This window comes from Gracilinanus agilis, chromosome 2 (assembly GCF_016433145.1).
Source record: "Gracilinanus agilis isolate LMUSP501 chromosome 2, AgileGrace, whole genome shotgun sequence".
NCBI lineage: Eukaryota > Metazoa > Chordata > Mammalia > Didelphimorphia > Didelphidae > Gracilinanus > Gracilinanus agilis.
The window spans coordinates 1,733,241-1,755,550 of NC_058131.1; the positions used below are offsets into that span (position 1 = coordinate 1,733,241).

At 43.3% G+C, this 22,310-nt stretch overlaps 1 protein-coding gene across 1 annotated transcript in view; it reads right to left on the minus strand.

Moving 5' to 3' along the window:
- The window catches only part of LOC123236921 (zinc finger protein 345-like), a 72,743-nt gene that overhangs the window by 45,274 nt on the left and 5,159 nt on the right, over positions 1 to 22,310 (minus strand). The window contains exons 5-6 of the mRNA XM_044663439.1: positions 20,201 to 20,337; positions 18,050 to 19,413 (exon numbers count right to left, since the gene is read on the minus strand). Of these exons, the coding sequence (XP_044519374.1) occupies positions 18,050 to 19,413; positions 20,201 to 20,337 (1,501 nt within the window). The remainder of the gene's footprint in view (positions 1 to 18,049; positions 19,414 to 20,200; positions 20,338 to 22,310) is intronic.

Consider the following 22,310-nt stretch of genomic DNA (forward strand, 5'->3'; position numbering starts at 1 on the left):
AGAAAAGAAAAGAAAAGAAAAGAAAAGAAAAGAAAAGAAAAGAAAAGAAAAGAAAAGAAAAGAAAAGAAAAGAAAAGAAAAGAAAAGAAAAGAAAAGAAAAGAAAAGAAAAGAAAAGAAAAGAAAAGAAAAGAAAAGAAAAGAAAAGAAAAGAAAAGAAAAGAAAAGAAAAGAAAAGAAAAGAAAAGAAAAGAAAAGAAAAGAAAAGAAAAGAAAAGAAAAGAAAAGAAAAGAAAAGAAAAGAAAAGAAAAGAAAAGAAAAGAAAAGAAAAGAAAAGAAAAGAAAAGAAAAGAAAAGAAAAGAAAAGAAAAGAAAAGAAAAGAAAAGAAAAGAAAAGAAAAGAAAAGAAAAGAAAAGAAAAGAAAAGAAAAGAAAAGAAAAGAAAAGAAAAGAAAAGAAAAGAAAAGAAAAGAAAAGAAAAGAAAAGAAAAGAAAAGAAAAGAAAAGAAAAGAAAAGAAAGCCCGGAGTCCAGAATCAAGAATGCCTGGTTCAGTTACTATTAGTATGATCCTGGACAAGTCACTTAACTTCTCTGTTTCCTCAACTGTCAAATGGGGAAAATAATATCACCTAATTTGGAAGATTATTGTGAGGATGAAGAGACGCCATATTGTAAAGAAAGCCTTTAGCACAGCGCCTGGCAAAAGATAGAAGAATAAACAAGCTTTATCCCTCCCCTGTCCTTCCCACACTATCTATGCTGGAATTGGAGAGCAATAAAAAAGGAACATTAAGGCCCAACTAGGAGCTAAAGAAGAGGCTTCCAAACACTTCCCCTATCCCCAAAAGGAAGGAGCTGCAAGGAACAGCTCCATGAGTAGTTTGCAGAGATTTGGGAGACCAAATTGGGGGAAAAATAATATTGAGCTGGGATATTCTTATAAAGTCATTTGTCTCTTTTATTCACCCCCCCAACCCCCACCCCCAGAATTAAGATGAAAACTTGTTATTTTAAAGCTCAGAGTTGTGAAACTAGGTTGGGTCCTGCTTTTTGTTAAAATCTTTGTAAAGCATAATAGTGTGGAGGGGCAGGTCACAGAGATAATGCAAACATTTTTAAAAGGCATAAATAGTCAACATATATTTTAATTCTATAATGAAATAAGAATGGAAATTGGTTTGGGGACTTCACACCAAAGATACAAATCCAAATAGAGATGATACTTAACTAATGGCTGAGTCAAAGAACAGATCAGAGAAATTATGAATAACGGCAAAAGAAAATTTTAAAGATGACACGACAAATCAGAATTCCTGGGATTCCGTTAAAGCAGTCTTCAGGAAGAAAAGATATCCTTACGATCACAGATGAGCAGGAAAATAGAAGATTAATAAACGGAATCGGTCCTTTAAAAATTGGAATATCAACAAATAAAACTAAATAAGCACAAAAGATATTAAAATTTAGAAGGGAAATGGATAAATTAGAAACAAAAGGCGTACTGTGAGTGTGAAACCTCCTACCCTCTTTGATGATTATAATAGTATTAGCCTTTATGATTATTTTTATAACCCAATCATTAGTTTTTAGCCAAATAATATAGTTTGCTTTATAAAAATGATAAAGGTCAGCTTAGAAAATTACAGCTTAGCAAAGTATGAAATCTTGTTTATATCTTGACCTAGAACCCAGGAGTTTCCACTAACCCTACCGCACCCCTAGAGGGTGTGCTAATATTACAAGATGCACACAGGAGGTGGAGGGCTTCTCTTGTTTGCACATATCGGTTAACCCAACTGCTGACTCCTCATATTACACCATAATCATCAGCAAAAACACCAAGACCCTGACTGAGTGTTGCAAAGGCCTTGGAAAGGTCAGCTGGAATAATAGACCTAAGCTGCCATCCATCGTGGTCTTTTTTACACTTTTACAGCACTTGACGGTTATTAATTAAGAAACGCCCATGTGAACGATTTTGTGTCCTTTCTGTTTTAATTCTGCTCGTATTTTCTGTCACTGTGTCATCAGATTTCTTGGCATCAAAAAGGTTACCTCCTAAGGCTCGGGGTCTCTGGTTCTGATCTTGACCAAAGTTCGGCTTTAGTGGGAGTTTGGCCACCTCTCGATAAACCTGTTAAAGTTTTTGTACTGGTGTGATACATTTTCTCCACATTTTGGTGTCCCTCAGAGGTCCTTCCTCCAAGAAGGGTTTTCTTTCAGGGTACTCACTTGTGGGGTTTTGCTCTCAGCCCCTTCTTGAAGGCAAGATCCACGAGCAAAGATTCCTCGTGGGTTTGAACCAAACTCCAAGCTGGAAAGTATTCCTGAGTGGTTTTTCAACAACCGAAGGTTGAAAACCTCCTCAAAGCCCTCATTCTTTCTGATTTCAATCTTTATCAGATTAGCTGTTAATTTGAAATATGCCGTAGTTCCTGAGACTTTATTCAGAGAAGTTTCATTTCTGCTTTTTCCCCCCACTGTGAAGCTTGTCTTTGAAGCTGAGCAAGAATTGGGTATTTTCCTAAAAAGAAACTAAATGTTTCTTCCCTCTTAGGAAGAAGTCCTTGGATCCGTTAGTGATCCTAGCCAAAAGGAGCATTGATCCAGCTTGTATAAGCTGTCTAACTCAATTCAGAGAGTGGTTTTAGTCTGACCTGAGTGCCTAGTCAGGTCTGGACAGGTTCTCCTTTCTCCAGGTTTTTTCCACTCAATATGGGCACTAGGCAGAGCAAAAGGGAAATTCCTAGGGACTCTCCATTGGGAAAAAATTTAATTGAATGGGACAATGAGAATTTACCAGTAGGTAAAGGAATGGAGAGAAATAAAGCTATAGAATACTATTTTAATTGGTGCAAGACTCTCAGGAACTTTTGGCCTAAATTTGGAACTTTCAATCTTTATACTAAAAATAAGTTAGAAGCCTTCTTAGAAAAACAAGAAAAATGGGAACAGTTGGAATACCTGGAATATTGGCAGGAGCTGGCAAATAGAGGGATTAATTCAGACCCAAACAAGCTTTACCCTGTCTTATCTGTTCCCTCCATTGCCCCTCCCTCCTATTTTGAACCAGAAGGAGAACAGTGTAAGGAGAGAAAAGAGGAACTAAAACCAGAGCAGGTCAGTGAGAAAAAAGAAGAACTGAAACCAGCCACAGCCCCTGTTTTCCCTTTAGTAGAAAAAAAGCAGCTCAATGTACAGGGAAATGCAATTTATATTAAAGAACGTATTGGAAAATTTAAAGCAATTGCTTTATATATGTATGAAGTGAAAAATAAAGGACTAGAAATGACAAGGTCTGGCCAGGAAACTGAAACAGTTCTAGCCCCTGTTGAACAGATGCCCCAAGTTAAGAAATCCAGGATAAGAGGGTTTTGCTATTATTGTGAAATCAGAGGACACATAGTCATAGAATACAGGAAGAAAAAGAGAGATCTGGAAAGGAACAATTTTGAGAACATGGGTTGAGATTCAGGCTAAAAACTGGAATCAAATTAAGAAAGTTACTTTATTTAATTTTTTTATCTTATTTTTTTAGAAAAAATTTCCATGGTTACATGATTCATGTTCTTACTTTCCCCTTCACCCCCCTACTCCCTCCCCCCAATAGCCAATGCACATTTCCACTGGTTTTAAGATGTGTCATCAATCAAGACCTATTTCCATATTATTGATAGTTGCATTGGTGTGGTTGTTTAGAGTCTACATCCCCAATCATGTCCGCATCAACCCATGTGTTCAAGCAGTTGTTTTTCTTCTGTGTTTCCACTCCTGTAGTTCTTCCTCTGAACGTGGGTAGCATCTTTTCCATAAATCCCTCAGAGCTGTCCTGGGTCATTGCAGTGCTGCTAGTACAGAAGTCCATTACATTTGATTTTACCACAGTGTATCAGTCTCTGTGTACAATGTTCTTCTGGCTCAAAGGAAGTTACTTTAGCCTGACAGTGTGGGGAAAGAAACAGAGAATTCGTGTATGATATGTAATAAGATTCTCTTTTACTTAATGTATATTTGGAATCAATGTTTTTACTTGATCGATCCTGGAGCATCACTGTCAATTTTCCCCTAAGTACTGCTTTGGCTGTATCCCATAGGTTTTTGGTATGATGTCTCCTCGTTGTCATTCTCTTTCATGAAATCTGTAATTGTTTCTATGATTTCTTCTTTGAGGATAACAATTCATTTTTATTGATTTGTGTGCTGCCTGCTATTCTATCTTTATCAACCCCCAAAATGTTTGCATTTACCTGACAAAACCATCAGTATCATAAAATCTCCACAAGATTTCTCTGTAAAAGAACTTTCCAATTGTCATCTTCAAAATTTCTGCTTTGATCTAGACCTTCCCTTTGCCACTCTATTTGATTCAGGAATTCTCTCCGTGTGGACAAAAGATATCTAAAACACTGGAAAAATGACTTTCCCCCAAAAGGAAATGTAAGCCATTGCAGAACTTGTCAGTGCCCAAGACCAGAAAACAGGCATGTGCCATACTGAGGGCAGCTGGCTATCAGTCATGGTTCTAACCTTTAGAGAGACTGTAAAGCCATTTAATTGTGCTCATTAAGACTTCTCTTGCAAAAGTGCTCATGACCACTCCTGGCCAGATATTTGCATTTCCCCCCACATTTGGTGGCTTAAGTTGCTGCCACCGAATGCAGGCTTCCTTAGACCAAAGGCTTGCTAGAAATTTGGGAAATGTAAAACGTCCCTGTCACCTCAAGTCCCTACCTGATCTTCATCTATTTTGGAGAATTCTTACATGACTGTGGGGCTGTGGTTGAAAAATTCTTCCTTTGTACTGGTCAAGCTTTCTCCTCTTTTCCCTCAGATGTGTTTGACCCTTGTGGAGTAACGTATCTGACCCCAACTGTGACCATAAACATCATACAGAGGCTTTGAGTGGTGCCAGACGTTGCACACTTATTCACCAAGGGATCACTGCTGAATTTGTCATCTGAACTGGAGGGATTGGCATGAGATGCAGCAGCCACTCATTCACATACATCTAGGCTAGCCTGAGGAGGAATTCTCGCCCACATGCTTATGGAATGAGCCTGTGCTATACTGAATCGATCCTATTGGCCATATCCATAAATATTGTCATCGTTGATGATATGGGAGCATTACAGCATCTACTCAATGACTCTATTTGCTCTTAGCCAAACACCCATGTAAAAGGGAACTTCTTCCTGGAGGGACCCATCCACCTGGTTTTCCTGGATAGCCTCATGGTTTAACGGTGGAGGCCTAATTTAATTCATCCTTAAGTGGGCCCTGCTTGTTCTTGGGCTTCTTTTCTAGTGAAGATAATTATAAAACGCTGTACTAATCAGTTTGCCTAGTATTAGCTCGCTTCTAAGTGTTACATAGACTTTCCTCGGCTATATTCCCAGATGTAAACTCTTTCACGGTTCTCCTAGTCTTTTCTATCCTATCCCACTTCTTGTTGCAATACCCTGGGCAGGAACACACCTAGAACCAGTTCCTCACAACCTCTCTGAGGAATATTTACTGTGTTATTTGATCCTAACCTACTATTGGTGGAATTCTCCCCACGCCCCCCACCCTACGTGGACTTTGTCCTTTCCCTTAGAGACCATCTAAGACTAACAAGGAAGGCTCTGTGGTCTTTCCCAAGACAGAGCACGACCCAGTGGACAGGGTGCCTCTGATCCTGCACCCACAGGTCCTGCACCTGCTGGCTCTTCACTCTCTTCCACATCAGACATGATTCCACTTCCTCATGAACTATTTCAACATCGGCTGCCTAATGGCCTTGTTGTCACTATAGCCACTGCAACATGAATGTGTGACACGTGGAACAGCCCTAGAAGTAGGGTTGAGGTAGCATGGTGTAATTCTTGCTGTGACTTCTATGGGAGGTCTATAGGAGCTGTCAGGGCTGGATGTACCCTTCCTGGGACCTGTGCGGATCCATGAGAGCATACCACCATTCAGCCTCTCTTTGCTTGCCACCATTGCTGTTTTCAGAGATGTGCTACGGCAGGTATGCAGGTAGATGCTCGTACTTTGGCAAGGCAGGGAAGATTCTATGGTCCTCCTTGTCACAGGGCTGTTTTTGTTAAAAGAGAATGAGCAGAGAGGACACACGCACACACTGACCTCTGTGGGGGTGCTCCTGACAGCTAGGCGATGCCTCTCCCCACCTGACGGGCTCTGCTGGATTGAGCCTGCCAGCTGTCTTCTTCCAACAGATGCCTAAGCAGGGAACCACTGAGAAGGTGTGTGTGTTGTCAGCTTTTCTAGTTCCTCAACCTGGGGTTGGAATGATTATTGATAAGGGCTATTGGTGCACTGTATGGATAACGCTGTGAGTCTGACTGTGTGATGATTTTCCCCTTCCTAATGGCTTTAGATACATTAACCACTCAGGAAAGGTCCTTTAATCTTTGACTTGGTATCTAACAACTGTATTTAATTCTGGCTTCACAGGGTTAGGAACAAGGGAAAGGATGGAGGATCTGGGAATGCTATTGCTGATTATCTAAGGAGATGATAGAAGCTAGAGAGGTTGCTGGATCAAGCGGAGGCTGGAGATTCTTCACCCTCTCACTAACTCTGGCTTGACTTGGCTAGAGCCAAGCCCAAGAATAGGGAAGGGTGCTGCTGATCTTCTTGAATGACAGTGCTACTGCTCTCTCTCAGCTCTTTTGATGGTAGATGTAATAGCTCTCTAGGTCTCTCAGGCAAGGCAATTGAATTGCAGATATAGGGCCTACCCTCCCTCTCTTGAACCTCCCACCTCCCAAGATTGCTCCAGAATGAGCTGTCCTGTGCTGTGCATGATGGGTATTTAGAGGGTTGGCTCCAACTGACTTTTGGCCCTGGCTCACGGCACCTGGGTACATTCTGAGGTCTCCAGCTGATGATCTTGTCACTCAAAGTGGTGTCCATCTTGTCCCAGAAATTCATTATAATGTTTTCCATCCTTTTTTTGGAATATTGCAGCCGCCTTTCTGTGCTTTTTGTCATTATCGCAACCTCAGTTAACCTTTTGGGGTGGCTACAATTAACTTGTGTTTGCTTACCTCTTCACAGCTGTTTTATAGAATGTTTACTTTCTCTCACCTATTATCACTTCTACAAATATTAACAGGTTATCCACCCACATGGCCCTCCAGTCCCAGCTCCAGACATTAGAGCCCTCCTGGCAGATTTGGTGAAGTTACCAGCTAAAGCAGAAGGGCTACGATTGTGAAACACACCTAGGGGGAGCCCTGCAACTGAACCCCTGCATCGGGCTCTGCATGTTCCTGGAGACCAATTTGAACCCCTCTTTCAAGGCACTTTCCTGAACTGACAATCCAGTTCAACTTATCACCTGAAACAGCCCAACATTATTTCCCCCGGGGTTTCGGATGAACTTTTTGACAACAGGATCAACTGGGGTCATCTGGTGGGATTCTTTTCCTTTGGAACAGCATCAATAAAAAGATGGAGCCACTAGTAGATCAGATGGAGGGCTGCATGGTGACCCACCTAGAGACCAAACTAGCAGACTGGATTCAAAACGATGGAGGCTGGGCTAGACTGATTGCCCTGGAAGAAGCAAAGCGGCTGCAAGAAGTCCCCAGAGACTCTAGTGGCACCACTATGTGACCCTGCCAAATACTGTCATGTTTGCTTACAGCTACACCTGCTCATCCTAGAGATATGGATTAGTGCTTCGCTGTATTAGCAATTAAGGTAACAACTGACTTTAATCCATGACTTTGTATTAACATAAGTGTATCCACTCACAAACTGATCATTGCTCCGACTGTGGTCCCTCAGATTGTAAATGATCCAGTGGAAAGATGCTCGCATCTATCTTTGGATCAGAGGAGGGACACTGTGAGTACGAAACCTCCCACCCCCTTTGATGATTATAATAGTATTAGCCTTTATGATTATTTTCATAACCCAATCATTAGTTTTTAGTCAAATAATATAGTTTGCTTTATAAAAATGATAAAGATCAGCTTAGAAAATTACAGTTTAGCAAAGTATCAGATCTCGTTTATATCTTGACCTAGAACCCAGGAGTTTCCACTAATCCTACCGCACCCCTCTAGTGTGCATTACAAAATGGGCTTCTCTTGTTTGCACGTATCAGTTAACCAAACTGCTGACTCCTCATATTACACCATAATCATCAGCAAAAACACCAAGACCCTGACCAAGTGTTGCAAAGGCCTTGGAAAAGTCAGCTGTAATAATAGACCTAAGTTACTGTCCACAGGGATCTCTTTTACACTTAACCAGCACTTAATGGCCATTAATTAAGAAATGCCCATGTGGGGCAGCTGGGTAGCTCAGTGGATTGAGAGTCAGGCCTAGAGATGGGAGATCCTGGGTTCAAATCCGGTCTCAGAAACTTCCCAGCTGGGTGACCCTGGGCAAGTCACTTGACCCCCATGGCCCACCCTTCCCACTCTTCCACCTAGGAGCCAATACACAGAAGTTAAGGGTTTAAAAAAAATTTTTTTTAAAAAGAAAAGAAACACCCATGTGAAAGATTTTGTAACCTATTTTAATTACGGTTGTATTTTCTGTCACTGTGTCATCAGATTTCTTGGCATCAAAAAGGCTGTCTCTGAAGGCTCAAGGTCTCTGGTTCTGAACTTGACAGAGTCCGGCTTTATTGGGTGTTTGGCCTCCTCTCAATAAATCTATTTGGCTTGGAGTTTTTGTACTGGTGTACAACATTTTCACCACAATAGAAATGACAAATAAAACTAAAGCCTGGTTCTTTAAAAAGATTAATAAAACTGATTATTAAGCCCTTCGTTAATTAAAAAGAGAATAGAAAATTCAGTCAATAAAAGTGAATCAGGACATTAAAAAAAAAAGAAAAAAATGGAAAGCATAGCCAGAACATATTATGCAACATTATATACACTGAAACAGAGAACTCAAAAGAAATAGAGGAATACTTCAAAAAATGTGAAATACTCAAAATAACAGAAGACAGGAAAATTCTATCAAATGTATATTTGATAAAGTAAAAGATCTTCAACAAATACTAATTAAATTTTCAATCTTTTTTCAGTGGTCCCAGCTTTTCCTGACCTCGTCTGGGTTTTCTTGGCAAAGTTACTAGAGTGGTCAGCCATTTCCTTCCCCAGCTCATTTTACAGATGAGGAAACTGAGGCAAACAGCTTGATGTGATTTGCCCTGAGTTACATAGGTAAAAAGCGTTTGGGGCTGGATTTGAACTCAGGAAAGATGAGTCTTTCTGACAAGTATTCTGTGCAAACTAATACATAAAGAAGGTAATGTTTTGTTTGTTGTTGTTCAGTCCTTGGGTTGTGTTTGGGACCCATGGAGCACAGCTCTCTGCATTTCCTTCTTCAGTGGATACTTTTGTCAATCAGAGGTTGTGACTTGCCCAGGGTCACACAGCTAGGAAATATCTGAAACCAGGTTTGAGCCAAGTTCTTCCTGACTGTAGGCACAAAAAGCTCTACTAAAGACCTTTGAATACTTGAAGCTCCTTTTTGGAAAAAAAAGAAAAAGGCATCATTTCTGCACTTTTCTTTGTCTTACGCAAAACTGTTTTGACTCTTCTCAGGAGGAGAGATTTGATATACATAGCTATGATGTCTGGAACAGAAGGTCATTGATGGCCATTCTCTACTCCTGTTATATTAGATACCAAAGGGGCAGTTTACCTCCCTGGCTACATCCTGTGCTGTCTCCATCTAGGTATCACAACAAAGAACCCTGACACTTCTTAAAACAGGATTAAATGAAATAAAATGCAATCCCTGGCACACAGTAGGAACACAGAACCAGCCCCAACTCCCTTTCCAGTCTTCCTACCCACCTTACTCCTCACCTCCTCTTCCTCTGACCCAGGGACCCTCCACTGCCTGACTCTGTGTCTTCTCTCGTGGTGGCAGCAGTCTCCCTCCTCACCTGGGCCTCTTGGTCTCCTTCAAGTCTCATATAGAATTTCTAAAATTAATAATTTTCTAATTTCTAAAATTAATTAACCTTCTAAAAAATTAACGTTCCAAGCTCCGAATGGTTAGAGCCTTCGCTCTCAGAGGAATTCCCTTTTGGGATTTTACAGGGTGTTCTAAGAGGAACCACAGGCTGGTAAACTGCCTCAGACCACCTGAACGAGGTGGAGAGGAACCCAAAAGGCCTGACACCCATAGGAGGAATGTCCCCTGGCAGAAGGGGTGGGTGACAAAAACTTGTTCCAAAGGCCACAAAAATGGCTGAAGCAGGTGCGGCGGAGACTTTGGTCCGTTGCATCTTGGGCCGTCAGCCCTGGTCCTGGCCTTTGTCTCACCGCGGCACTTGGATGACTGGAAGAGAGAATGAGGCTGAAGGCTTTGTACGCTCTGCCTCCCTTCAATCCAATTCATGCCCACGTCAAGCCATGATCCTCCAACGGAGGGAAGAAGGACCTGCCTCTCGTGCTAGCTAGAGCTCGTCTGGATGCCGCTCCTGACAAGTTGTCTCCCCTGTTCGCCTGGGCACTCCCTGAGGGCGGGCACAGGTTGTTCCTTCCATCGTGGATGCCCAGAAGTTTCCAAAGCGCTTAGCGCAGAGGAGCCTCGGCTCCGGAGGGTCCCCGACCTGGCCTAAGCAGGGGAAGGGGGAGGACTCGGAGAGCTCCGAGAAGACCTGGGAGGTGAGGGAGGAGGAAGCTAAGAGCAGAGCCAGGAGGACAATTTCTGCTCCCATGGCAGCTCAGACACGGGCAAGAGCTGGGGAAGCCTTCAGGGCTCTGCTCCAGGATGTTCCAGCCCAGACTCCAGTGGGAAGGGGTTTGCCTGGACCTTTGGGGGCGACAAGGGGCAGCTTAGCCGAAAAGAAAAAAAGGAGGGGGAGAAGTTGTGGGCGTGGAGGGGTGGGCGAAGGTACCATCTCTATAGAGACTAATGGGGGAGAACTTAAAGCCAAACAATGGAGGGCAGCAATTTGCGGGGAGGAGAGGCGTTAGAGCTCAGATGCCCAAGTACCGATGAATCAGTTTAAAGGCAGCGTTGTTACTGCTGGATTCAACGCGGTGCCCATTTCTGGCAAAACCTGATCCGGAAGCTTCCTAGACAATCCTCAAAGTCTACGGAAATGGCCTCAATGGCCGATGGTGGTCAAGGCTACGGAGGGGCCGCCCTCCCGTTGGGTGGGCGTCTGAGGCTCTCAGGGCCATTCTCTCAGCAACCAAAGTGACTCCATTTGGTAAGACGCCTCCATCTTGTCCTTCTCTGCCCAGCCGCTCCCCACTTTGATGGGACCAGTCTGGAGCCACATCCAAAGCTCTCGGTAAGAGATGAATTCTGAGCCTTCCTGAGAACCAGAAGACAGCCTGCAGCCCCCTGGGAAGTCCCTCCTGCTTTCCTCCAAGTACACCAAAGCCCATCCAGACCCCCCCTTTCACCTTGGTCCCCGAGGGTCCAAGGTCCCCTGGGTGACTGCCTTTTCTTGAACCCCACATAAAGAGGCTCTGATTTCCCTCCAAAAGGGAGGAGTCTGGTTTTGACCCAATAGCTGCCGGAGTCAGGCAGGGTCTCCTGCAGACTGAGCTAGGGACGGAGAAGGGTCCCAGCTGTGGACCCCTTTTCTTCTCGGCCAGGATGCTGGACTGTTCGGATTTAGTGAGGTCCCAAGAGAATTACAAAGGGCCACACCCTCCCTTGGGAGAGAGACTCCATCCATCAACTGGGGGGGGGGGGACGGCTAAGGTCAAGCCTGGAAATGAAAACGGTCTTTGGTGGAAGCCCTCCCCCTCTTCTTCCTTCTTTTTTGCCCCACCCCCTCCTCCTCCCCTATAGAACCCCAAGGGACAAAAAGGGTTTGGGGATTCCAGATGGGACCAGACTAGTCAGAGCCTCAGCGGCTCCTGAGTTCTTATCCCAGTTTGTCCTCTGTCCTCCCAGCATCCCCTCTCCCCAACGAACACACCATTATCTTGTTTGAAGATGGGGGGGGGGACCCTCTGGGATGGAGCATCCGGGGAGCCTGAGGCTGGAAGACAAAATGAAGTCTGGGATCAGCCCCCCTAGCAGGCAGGAGCCCTCCAGGCTCTGAAAGAACTTTGAATAGGGAAGCAGGAGGCCTGGGGAGAGGCAGCAAAAATAGGATCCAGCAGGAAAGAAATTCTAAATGTAGCTCATGGCAGGGCGGTCAGGGACCCTTGAGAGACAGAAGAGCTCCAAGTGGGCAGCTGAGCCTGGGAAGGCAGAATGATGGTGTTCTGAGGGGGCTGGGGGCCCTTCTGGGACCCTCTGAAACAGCTCGGAATGCCTAAAGGGAAACTGGAGACAAGGAGCCAGATACTTGGGACCCGATAGGGAAGCAGCCTAAGTCCTGACAAGAGGGGCCAGGAAAAGGGCTTGGATTCCTGTGTCCAAAGGGGGGGAGGGGGTGCTGGGAGTGGAAAGGCAGAGCTCTGACCCAGATTTCTCACTTGTTAGGGCACAGTGCTGTCCTGGGTGCTAGGGATACAGATTGAAAAGTGAGCCAGTCTCAAGCCTCCAGGAGCTCCCATGTCCACAGAGAAATCAATCCCCCAAACATCTCCACTGGAAATCTCAAGTCATTTTGAGGGGGGGAGACCAGGAACTACTGGGGGAAATCAAATAAGGGTTGGGAAATTGAGCTTTTGCACTGAAGGGAGAAATTCCAAAAGGTATGGATGAGGAAGAGCATTCTACACACAGCAGCCAGCTGCGCCAGCTTCCTGGTGACCAAGTCAGTCAATAAAAATATTAAGCACCTGATTGGTGCCAAGCACTGAAGATTCAACGACTAAATGGAAAGCAGGGAAAGCAAGTGAGCCTGCCTGAAATGTGGCAATTTTAGTGGCCATGGGACCACCATATGAAATGAGAGGCATTAACCTCCGAGGGCTGTGGTGACAAACCTATGGTGTGCATGCCAGAGGGGGCACTCAGAGCCTTTTCTGTGGACATGTGTGCCATCACCCCAGCACAGTTTGCTGCCAGAAAGCCAGAGGGATGCAGGGCTGGGCTACTCCTCTCCACACACACCGGAGGGCATTTTACACATCGCCCACCCCTCTAAAAGGTTCACCATCACTGTTCTAGGGCTTACGGTGAGATATAGAATATATATATATATATATATATATTTTTTTTTTTTTTAATTTTAAACCCTTAACTTCTGTGTATTGACTTATAGGTGGAAGATTGGTAAGGGTAGGCAATGGGGGTCAAGTGACTTGCCCAGGGTCACACAGCTGGGAAGTGTCTGAGGCCGGATTTGAACCTAGGACCTTAGAATATATTTTTAAAGAAAGGAAGAACTAGAGATGATAGAGTTTTATGGTTAAATGGAGCCAACGCAAAAGTGAATTACCCAGCTACTCTACTGTAGATTTAATGTTGTCCCTATCGAGACAAAGAGTATCCTTTGTCAGCTTCGACCAAGTGAAATTCATATCACAAAATAACATTTGAGAAATAATAAGGAAAAGCATTAAAAGGAAAATAGCTTGGGGGCAGGTAAGTACCCTATTGGTTTGAGAGCCAAGCCTAGAAACAGGATTTGAACCCAAGTCCTAGGTTCAAATCTCGTCTCATATACTTCTTAGATGTGTGGCTGTGGGAAAATCACTTAATTCCTACTGCCTAGCCTTTACTGCCCTTCTGCCTTGGAACCAATATACAGTATTCTTTTTTTTATTTTTAGAAACCCTTACCTTTTGTCTTAGTATTTGATTCTATGACAGGTGAGGATTTAAAAAAATTACTGGGAAAAGTGCATAACAATGCAGCAAAAATTAAATAAATAAAAATTGGGGGACAGACCAACATCTTGAACCATGACAGAATAAATTCAAAAAACTAGAAGACAAAGAATTGTGCCTTTTACAAATACAGATGGAATAATTTTTATAATGTTTAATTCCTCCCACACATTATGTATAAAAATAATTAACATTCATTTAAAAAAAATTTTGAGTTCCAAATTCTCTTTCTCACTCCCCCACCTTTCCTCTCTTCCCTGTTCCCTGAGACTGTAAGGAATTAGATATACATTTTACATCTATAATCATGTAAAACATTTTCCCATATCAGTCATTTTGGGGAAGAGCTCTTGAACAACCAAAAAAGTGAAATGAAATGTATTCAGACCCCATCAGTTCCTTCTCTGCAGGTGCGTGGCATTTTTCGTCATGAATCCTTGGGATCACTGTATTGCTGAGAAGAGGGAGATCATTCAACTGTTCATCATGGAATACAGCTGTTACTGTGTGCCAGTCTTTGGGTTCTGCTCACTTCACTTCGCATCCGTTCATGCAAGTCTTTCCAGGTTTTTCTGAAATCTTCCTGCTCATTTCTTAGAGCAGTATAGTATTCCATTACAATCAGAGACCACTTGTTCAGCCAGAGGAAATCAAAGGTGTGAATTGAAGCAAAGTATAAGATACCAAAATTTTTTTAAACCTTTAATGTAAATCAAAGCAATGCAATCAAGAATAAGAAACTCTTATTTACGTAGTAAATATTTCCAATAATACAATGACAGTGAGCATATGTGAGAAATGGACTCACCAAATTTCTAAGAGTAAAGAGCATTTCCCAGCAGATAAATCAGAGAGTGATAAGGACAAGTAGTACAAAAAAGAAAAAATGATCAACAACCATTTGAAAAAAATATATCCCAACCTCCAAACAAGAAGGAAAACCAAAAGAGACCCATTCATGCTATAGAGTACCAAAAGGCCAAAAGTATTATGAAAACAAGGGTGATATTATTACTTAGAGCCAACATGTTCATCTTCTGCCTAAGATGACTGAGTTGATGATAGGAAAAGTGGAAAATTATAGATATTTATCTAGTTGATTTGGGGGTTTTGGGGTGGGGTATGTTTCAGCTCCCTTCCAGCTCCCTCCCTTGTCTCTCCCCATCTTTCTTTTTCAATGTTCTTTTCCTTGAGGACTTGTACTTAGCATAGGGAGGCAAAATCATGGTTGATCCAATACAAAATGGGAACTAGTATTTTGAAACCCAGGCTTTGCTTCTTCAAATACAACACTGCGGCTCTTTCTCCAAGGATAAAGCAAACCGTTCAAATTTAGATCTACACATTTCCCTTCAATGGCTAACTATATTCAGCCTCCCAAACCCAAAGGGTAAGATGGACAAGACCCTCCCCAAAGACGTTTACAGTGCAACACGGAAGAAGGATATGTACATTGGAAAGCACGACATGATCTAGAAAGTAAGAAAGGAAGAGAAGAGGGACAGAGGGAAAAACTCTGCAGGGAAAGGCCCCTTGGAGACCAAGGACTCAGGGAGGGCTATGTAAAGGAAGTGACACGAGGACCAGGTCTTAAATGAAGCAAAGGACTGCCCGAGTCACAGATAGGGATCCTTTCCAACCCAAGACCTAGAGAAGTCTTTTGGGCAGGAGATGAGAAGGACCCAGGACAATGAGATTAGTCCACTTTGGTTTCAACTCTAAGGAAGTGAAGGGCAGCACTATCAAACAATGCTCATGACTTTCACTGACAGTCTTTCGTGCCTGGAATTCTCTCCCTCCTCATCTCCTCCCCAAGAGCTTCCTACAACTTACAACTCCAACTCTCCTTTTTCCACATACCCGCTTTCCCCCAGATCATCTCTGATTCATCTGTTCACATTGTTTGTCCACGGCTGTCTGCATGGTCTCTCCTCGATTAAAGCAGCTCCTGGAGACCAGGAACTTTCTGCCTTGCCTTTTAATATGCCCAGGATTTACCACATTGCCTGGCACTTAGTAGATGGGTACTTAATAAATGCTTCCTGACAACTAGGCTTGAAAGTTTGGAGACAGTCCTTAGAAAGCTCAAAATGGCAGGATAAGGATGTTCTGTTAGCCTCTAAGAACACAGAAGCCACTAAAGGTTTCTGAAAGGGCCAGATATCTGCATTAGGAAGGTTATTTGGACAGTGGGAAGGATAGTCTGAAGTGTGATATGGTATGCTTGAGATAAGATTTATCTCCTGAAAAGGATGAATTTCATATTTCAGCACCCAGTTGTGGGTTTTATGCCCTCCTATATAGTTGAATTTAGTGAAGGTGTCATGTATCACTAAGAAAAAAGATAGACTCCTTTATATTCCTATTCAATTTTCTGAAGAGGTCTAGCCTATCTATATTTCTTAAAATTCTGTCCAACTCAACTTCTTTCTGGCTTATTTTTGGTTGGATTTATCTAATTCTGATAGTGGTGTTGTACTGGCATAGTTTTAAAACTTTTTCCTTCTCTAATTCATTTAACATTTCTTTTAATAACTTGGAAGCTATACCATTTGGTAGTATGTTTAATGTTGATATTACTTCATTGTGTGCTACCCTTTAGGATAAAGCAGTTTCCCTACTATCTGTTTTAATTAAATCTATTCTTGCTTTTTTTTTCTGCCTTTGAGTTCCTAATTGCTCTTTTTTGGGTTTCCTCTGAATTACAACTGTCTGTTCCAGACCTGTATTTTTGATCTGTATGTTTCTTATAAATCTATATGTCATAGGAATCTGGTTTTAAATCCATCCTAATATCTGTTTTTGTCTTATGACTGAGTTCGTCTCGTTCACATTGAAAACAGGATACCTGCTCGTTTCCATCTCCAATCTGTTTCCATCTGTCCTCTCTCTTTTTACTGTCGTGCCTCTAATCTGTTTCACTTCTTACCACTTCCTCTCCTAATGGGTCCCCTTTCCATGAAGCAGTCCTTTTGGGTTGCCTCTTCCCTCTCACACTTCCATGGATGGATTTCTGTGTTGGAACTGTGTAGCTGTTATTCCTTTTTTTGAGATAATTCTGAGTATTTGTTCTGCCAGCCCTCCATCTTCCCCTTCCATTGCAAGCTCCTTTCCCATCTCATTTCAGTGAGATCATCGACACCATTCTAGCTCTCCCTTCCCCCTTCCTCTTCTTCTTTCTGGCCCCTTCTTTTTATTGTTCAATCAGACCATTGTGGTCAACTTACAGCCCCTCCAGAACTGGATTATAGGAGGTATTTTAAGGTGGTTTGGAGGGAAAGTCAGGTGACTTCCTGCCCTTATTCCACCCTCGTGGCTTTGCCACCCTTATTAAATTCACACATTTAGTCTTTCATTGAGGATGCCATACATTTCTGTAGCCTGGAAAAAAGGTTCCTTTTTCTTTGGTGTTTCTTGTCTACTTACCAACTTGGCCAGGTTTAAAAGCGCAGAGTCTGAAGAGTCCGTGTCTTTTTGATGGCTCTGAAAATTCCACAGAAAAGTTTTTGTTCTCTTTATAATCCTTTTCCAATGACCAATCGGGCCAGAGGAAAAGGTCAGTCGGGACTTACCAAGACACCAAACCACTTCCTTTCGGAGTCCCTGAAGGTAGGTCTCTCTGACTGTCCAGAGGCCCTGACTGACTGCAGATGTCAAATAAGCCAGATGCCTCTTATATGGAATTTAGTTCTTCTCGATTCCCAGTTTCAGCAAGACCACTTTTTAGATAGACCGCAGGGCCTCTTACCTGCTGAGCAGCAGCGGCCTATTTACGCCACCTTTTGTCCTGCCTCAAGTCCATCAGGGGAATCCCTCATAGCCGTGACTGTTGGGTCCCCAAAACCAGGAGGCAGAAATGACTTCAAGTTAATGAGAAGTTTCTTGATTGTCACATGCCGTGGCCTCAATGGTGGCTGAATATGTACACATCGGGGAGGCCTGGGGGAAGACCATGAAATTCCCCTCAGTTGCCCCAATTTTATATCCTCAGACAACTCGGATGTCTTCCCTCTTCCAATTGCCATAAGCCCCCTCCTTCTTCTGAAGATATTCTATTTTCCAGAACATCCAAATGTTTCCTTTCACTCAACCCTGTGGTTGGTGGGTAACTCTACTGCCTGCTGTTGACATTTTGCAACCTAGAGGGTCAGCGCAATTTCCCCATTTTGTTATACTCGGAGAAAACACTTGAGCCTTGACTGTTACCTCCATCTCCCAGAGAGAGGCAGGAGCCCACGGAGCACGTGGCGAAGGCTTCTTTGTGTGACACATTCCACCCCTCGACGGCTCTCGTACCCACTGAATCTTCTGCTGGGAAGCTCTGGACTCTCTCTGAACGGCTCTCTCTTTTAGCCACACGGATAGGATTCCTACCTGGTGTGAACTCTCTGGTGGGAATGAAGCTCTTGCTTTCTTCTGAAGGTTTTGCCACACTGACTGCACTCGTAAGGTTTCTCTCCGGTGTGGACTCTGAGATGCACAGTGAGATGGCTGCCCTGGGTGTAAGCCTTTCCACACTGAGTGCACTCATAACGCTTTTCTCCAGTGTGGATCCTCTGATGCACAGTAAGATGGCCCCGCTGGGTGTACGTCTTCCCACACTGATCGCACTCGTAAGGCCTCTCTCCGGTGTGGATTCTTTGATGGACGACAAAGCGACAACTCTGGCTGAAAACCTTCCCGCAGTCCTTACATTCGTACCGTGTCTCTCCAGTGTGGACTTTCTTGTGCAGAGCGAGGGCCTTTTTGCCTTGGAAAATCTTTTCACATTGGTCACACTTATAGATATTCTCTTCAGTGTGAAGCCTCTCGTGGAAGACGAAACTCTTCCTGCTCTTCAAAATCTTTCCACACTGAAGACACTCAAAATGCTTCTCTGCCGTTTTGACACACTTATGTACGTCGAGACTCTTCTTATACTTGAAAGCCTTTCCACACTGGCAACATTTGAAAGGCTTCTCTCCACTGTGGGTCCTCAGATGCTGGGTGAGGTTGGACTTTTGGGTAAAAGCTTTTCCACACTGGCTACATTCATAAAGATTCTCTCCAGTGTGGATTCTCTGATGGAGGTTAAGAATGGCCCTGACTCGGAACGTCTTGCCACAGTCTTTGCACTCATAAGGTCTCTCTCCTCTGTGGATCTTCTGATGTAGCGCAAGACTGGAGTTCCACGTGAAAGCCTTCCCACACTGATCACATTCGTAACGCTTCTCTCCAGTATGAGTTCTCTCGTGGAAGACAAGCTGGGAGCCTTGGGAAAAGGACTTGCCGCAGTGGCTGCACTTATAGGGTTTCTCACCAGTGTGGATCCTCTGATGTTTAATAAGATTGTTGCTCCTTCGGAAAGTCTTTCCACATTGGGTACATTCGTAAGGTTTCTCTCCCGTGTGGATTCCCTGATGTTCAGCAAATTTGTAGAACTGTCGAAAGCTCTTCCCACACTCGTCACACTTATAGGGTTTCTCTCCAGTGTGGATTCTCTGATGAACAACGAGACTGAAGCTGCATTTCAGAATCTTCCCACATTGGCTGCACTCGTAGGGTTTCTCTCCCTTGTGCGTTTTCGCATGGAAAGCAAGACTAGAGCCCTTTGAGAACGTCTTTCCACATTGGCCACATTCATAAGGCTTCTTCCCGTTGTGCATCTTCTGATGGAGAATCAGACTGGCCTTCTGAGTGTAGGCTTTCCCACACTGCTTACATTGGTAAGGCTTCTCCCCAGTGTGGGTTCTCTGATGCTGAGCCAGAGAGGAGCTCCAGCGGAAAGTCTTTCCACACTGATGGCATCCATAAAGTTTCTCTCCAGTGTGGATTCTCTGAGGTTGAGCAAAACTGGAGCTGCGGCTCAAGGCCTTTTCGTATGGATTACATTCATAAGTGTTCTCCCTGCTGCGGGTTCTCAAAGGGGACTCCCTGGGACCGTCGCTCATGAACCTTCGCTTGCGAGTCTCTTCCGCAGAATGGCCTATCTCTGGAGATGTCCCTCTCACGTCATGCTTGATTTCTCCTCCTGAAAGAAATGTGCAATAAAAACAAATACATACATACATATATATATATATATATATATATATATAATATATATATAATACACACACATACAGACCACTATGCACACATATTGAATTATGTCCCCTTCTCTGTTCTAGCAAAACACACGCTGAATGATGTTCTATTTTCCCAAGCAAAGAGGAGAATCTTCATGCTTCAATGGGCAGAATCGATCATTTGAAAATGCCAGGAGAAGATCAGAGGGACATAGAGGCAAGATGGAGGAAGGAGGAAGGAACTCACTGAGCTCTCCCAAACTCACCTCTAAATATCTACAAAAATGCCTCAAAAAGGAATTCTGGAATAGCAGAAGCCAAAAAAAGATGGAGGGGAAACAATTTTCTATCCTAAAACAATATAGAAGGCCAGGAGGAAAGATCTGTCTCCCTGAGGGAAGAGGGGAACACAAGCCAACACAGGGGCTAAATAAATAGCAGGCCACCCCACAGCAAGGTAGCCAGGTCACCCCCACACCCCTGTGCAGACCTCAAAGCCAGTCAGGGTCACGACTGCACACCAGAGCAGGCGTAGCACAAGAAGCTGGGGCAGCGCCTCCTCCGCCCCAGACGCAGAGCCCAACGTTAGCCTTAAGGTAAGGATCATAAAAGAGGCTGGAAAAAAGGAGCAAAAGAGAATGAAAAACTCACCATAAAGTTACTGTGGTGACAAGGAAGATCAAAAGACGAACTCAGAAGGGGAAAATGTCAGAACAACTATATGAAAAGCCTTAAGGAAATGTGAAATGGGGCCAAGAACTCCTGGACAAACATAAAAAGGATTTTAAAAATCAAATAAGATGTAGAAGAAAAGTTGATTAAAGAAATGAGAAACTTGGAAAGCTCTATATGAAGTGAACAGAATCAGAACACTCTACAGTAACAGCAGTATGGTATGATGATCCACTGAATGGCCTAACAAGGAGGGAAATGGCCATCCACTATCACAGAAAGAACAGACAGAATCTGAAGGCAGATGGAAATAAGCCATTCTTCACTTCATTTCCTACATGAATTTCTCTTTAGGGAAGTCATGTCTTCTTTTTGAACAGTGATGGGCAAACTATGTGGGCCAGATGTGGCCCCCTGAAATGTTCTATCCAGCCTCGCATGACATTCTTCCTAATCTGACAAATACAATGAGTAGGATTCAATACAATGAAACTTTGAAAGAGTTGCCTTAGAAACAGACTGACAAAGGAGCATTTCCTTTCCTTTGGCCCCTCTTTAAAAAGTTTGCCCATCGCTGTTTTAGAACATGGGGTAGAAAAAAGAACATGGATTGCAAAATGTCAGAAAATGATTATTAAAAATTGTATTAATATGTAATCTGACAAAAATAAATGTAAACTGTCAAAGAAAACGAGGGATGCAAGAGAATCATGGAAAAATAGTCAACATCTTGGTAAAGGAAGCCCCCAGGTTGAATAAAATATACAGAAATTCACTGAAGAAAACAGCTATCCAAAAAGCTGAACTAGCCAAGTGGAAAAAGAGGCACAAAAATGCATTGAAAAAAGTGTTCACTGTTTAGCCTTGTCTGAATCTTCATGGCCTCATGAACTATAGATATGCAGGAGGTTTTCTTGGGAAAGATACTGGAATGCTTTGCCACCTCTTTCTCCAATGAATCCTTTTTTTTTTTTTTTAAGCAATAAGAAGTTAAATGACTTCACAGGGTCACAGAGCTAGAAGTGTCTGAGTCTTTCTGAGGCCAGGCTTAATGTTCTTAAGTGCTGAGCCACAGATACCTTTGCTCAAAGAAGATAATAATTCCATAAAAAGAAAACCAAAGAAATGGAAAAAGGGAGTACTTTCATGGAAGAAAACAATTCCTTAAAAAGTAGAACTGACCAAATGGGAAAAAAGATACAAAAGTTCAATAAAGAAAATAATTGCTTCCTAGCTGTGTGACCTTGAACGGGTCACTTAACTCCCATTATCTAGCCCTTGCTGCTCTTCTGTCTTAGAACTGATAACAGTTAAACAAACATCAAGTGGCTGGTGGTTCAGTGGATATAATGCTCGGCCTCGATTCACGAAGATATAAGTTTCCAACCCAACCTCAGAAATTTGCTGGTACTGTGACCCTGACCAAGCCCCAGAACCTCAGTTTGCCTGAGTTTCTTCATCCGTAAAATGAGCATAATAGTACCTAATTCGCCAGGCTCCTTGGAGGATCAAGTAAGAGATAACACAGATATAATTTAAGGGGCACATCCTAGGCGCTGTCAATGCTAGCTTTGAAAATCATGATCCTTTTGATTTCCACGAATTCCTCCCCAATCCTGTTCTGCATTTCCTTACTCTCAGCTGAACTTGTGCCTCTTCATTGCACTCTCTTTTCCAGGGATCAGCTAAAAGTGAAATTCCTGATCTGTTGCTTCCTGCTGAATGGCCTGCATATTTGCATCCTAGATCAGAGGGAGGCCTCTTTGATAGCCTCCCTTTGTATCCTCAGGGCCTAGAACCTAGGAGGGCCTTAATCCAGGTTTATGGATCACTGCCTGGGCCCAGGGCTCCCAGGAGACCCCAGCCTCTGCCTCACTGCCTGCACTCTGGTTTCTCTCCCACGTATCCAATGCCTG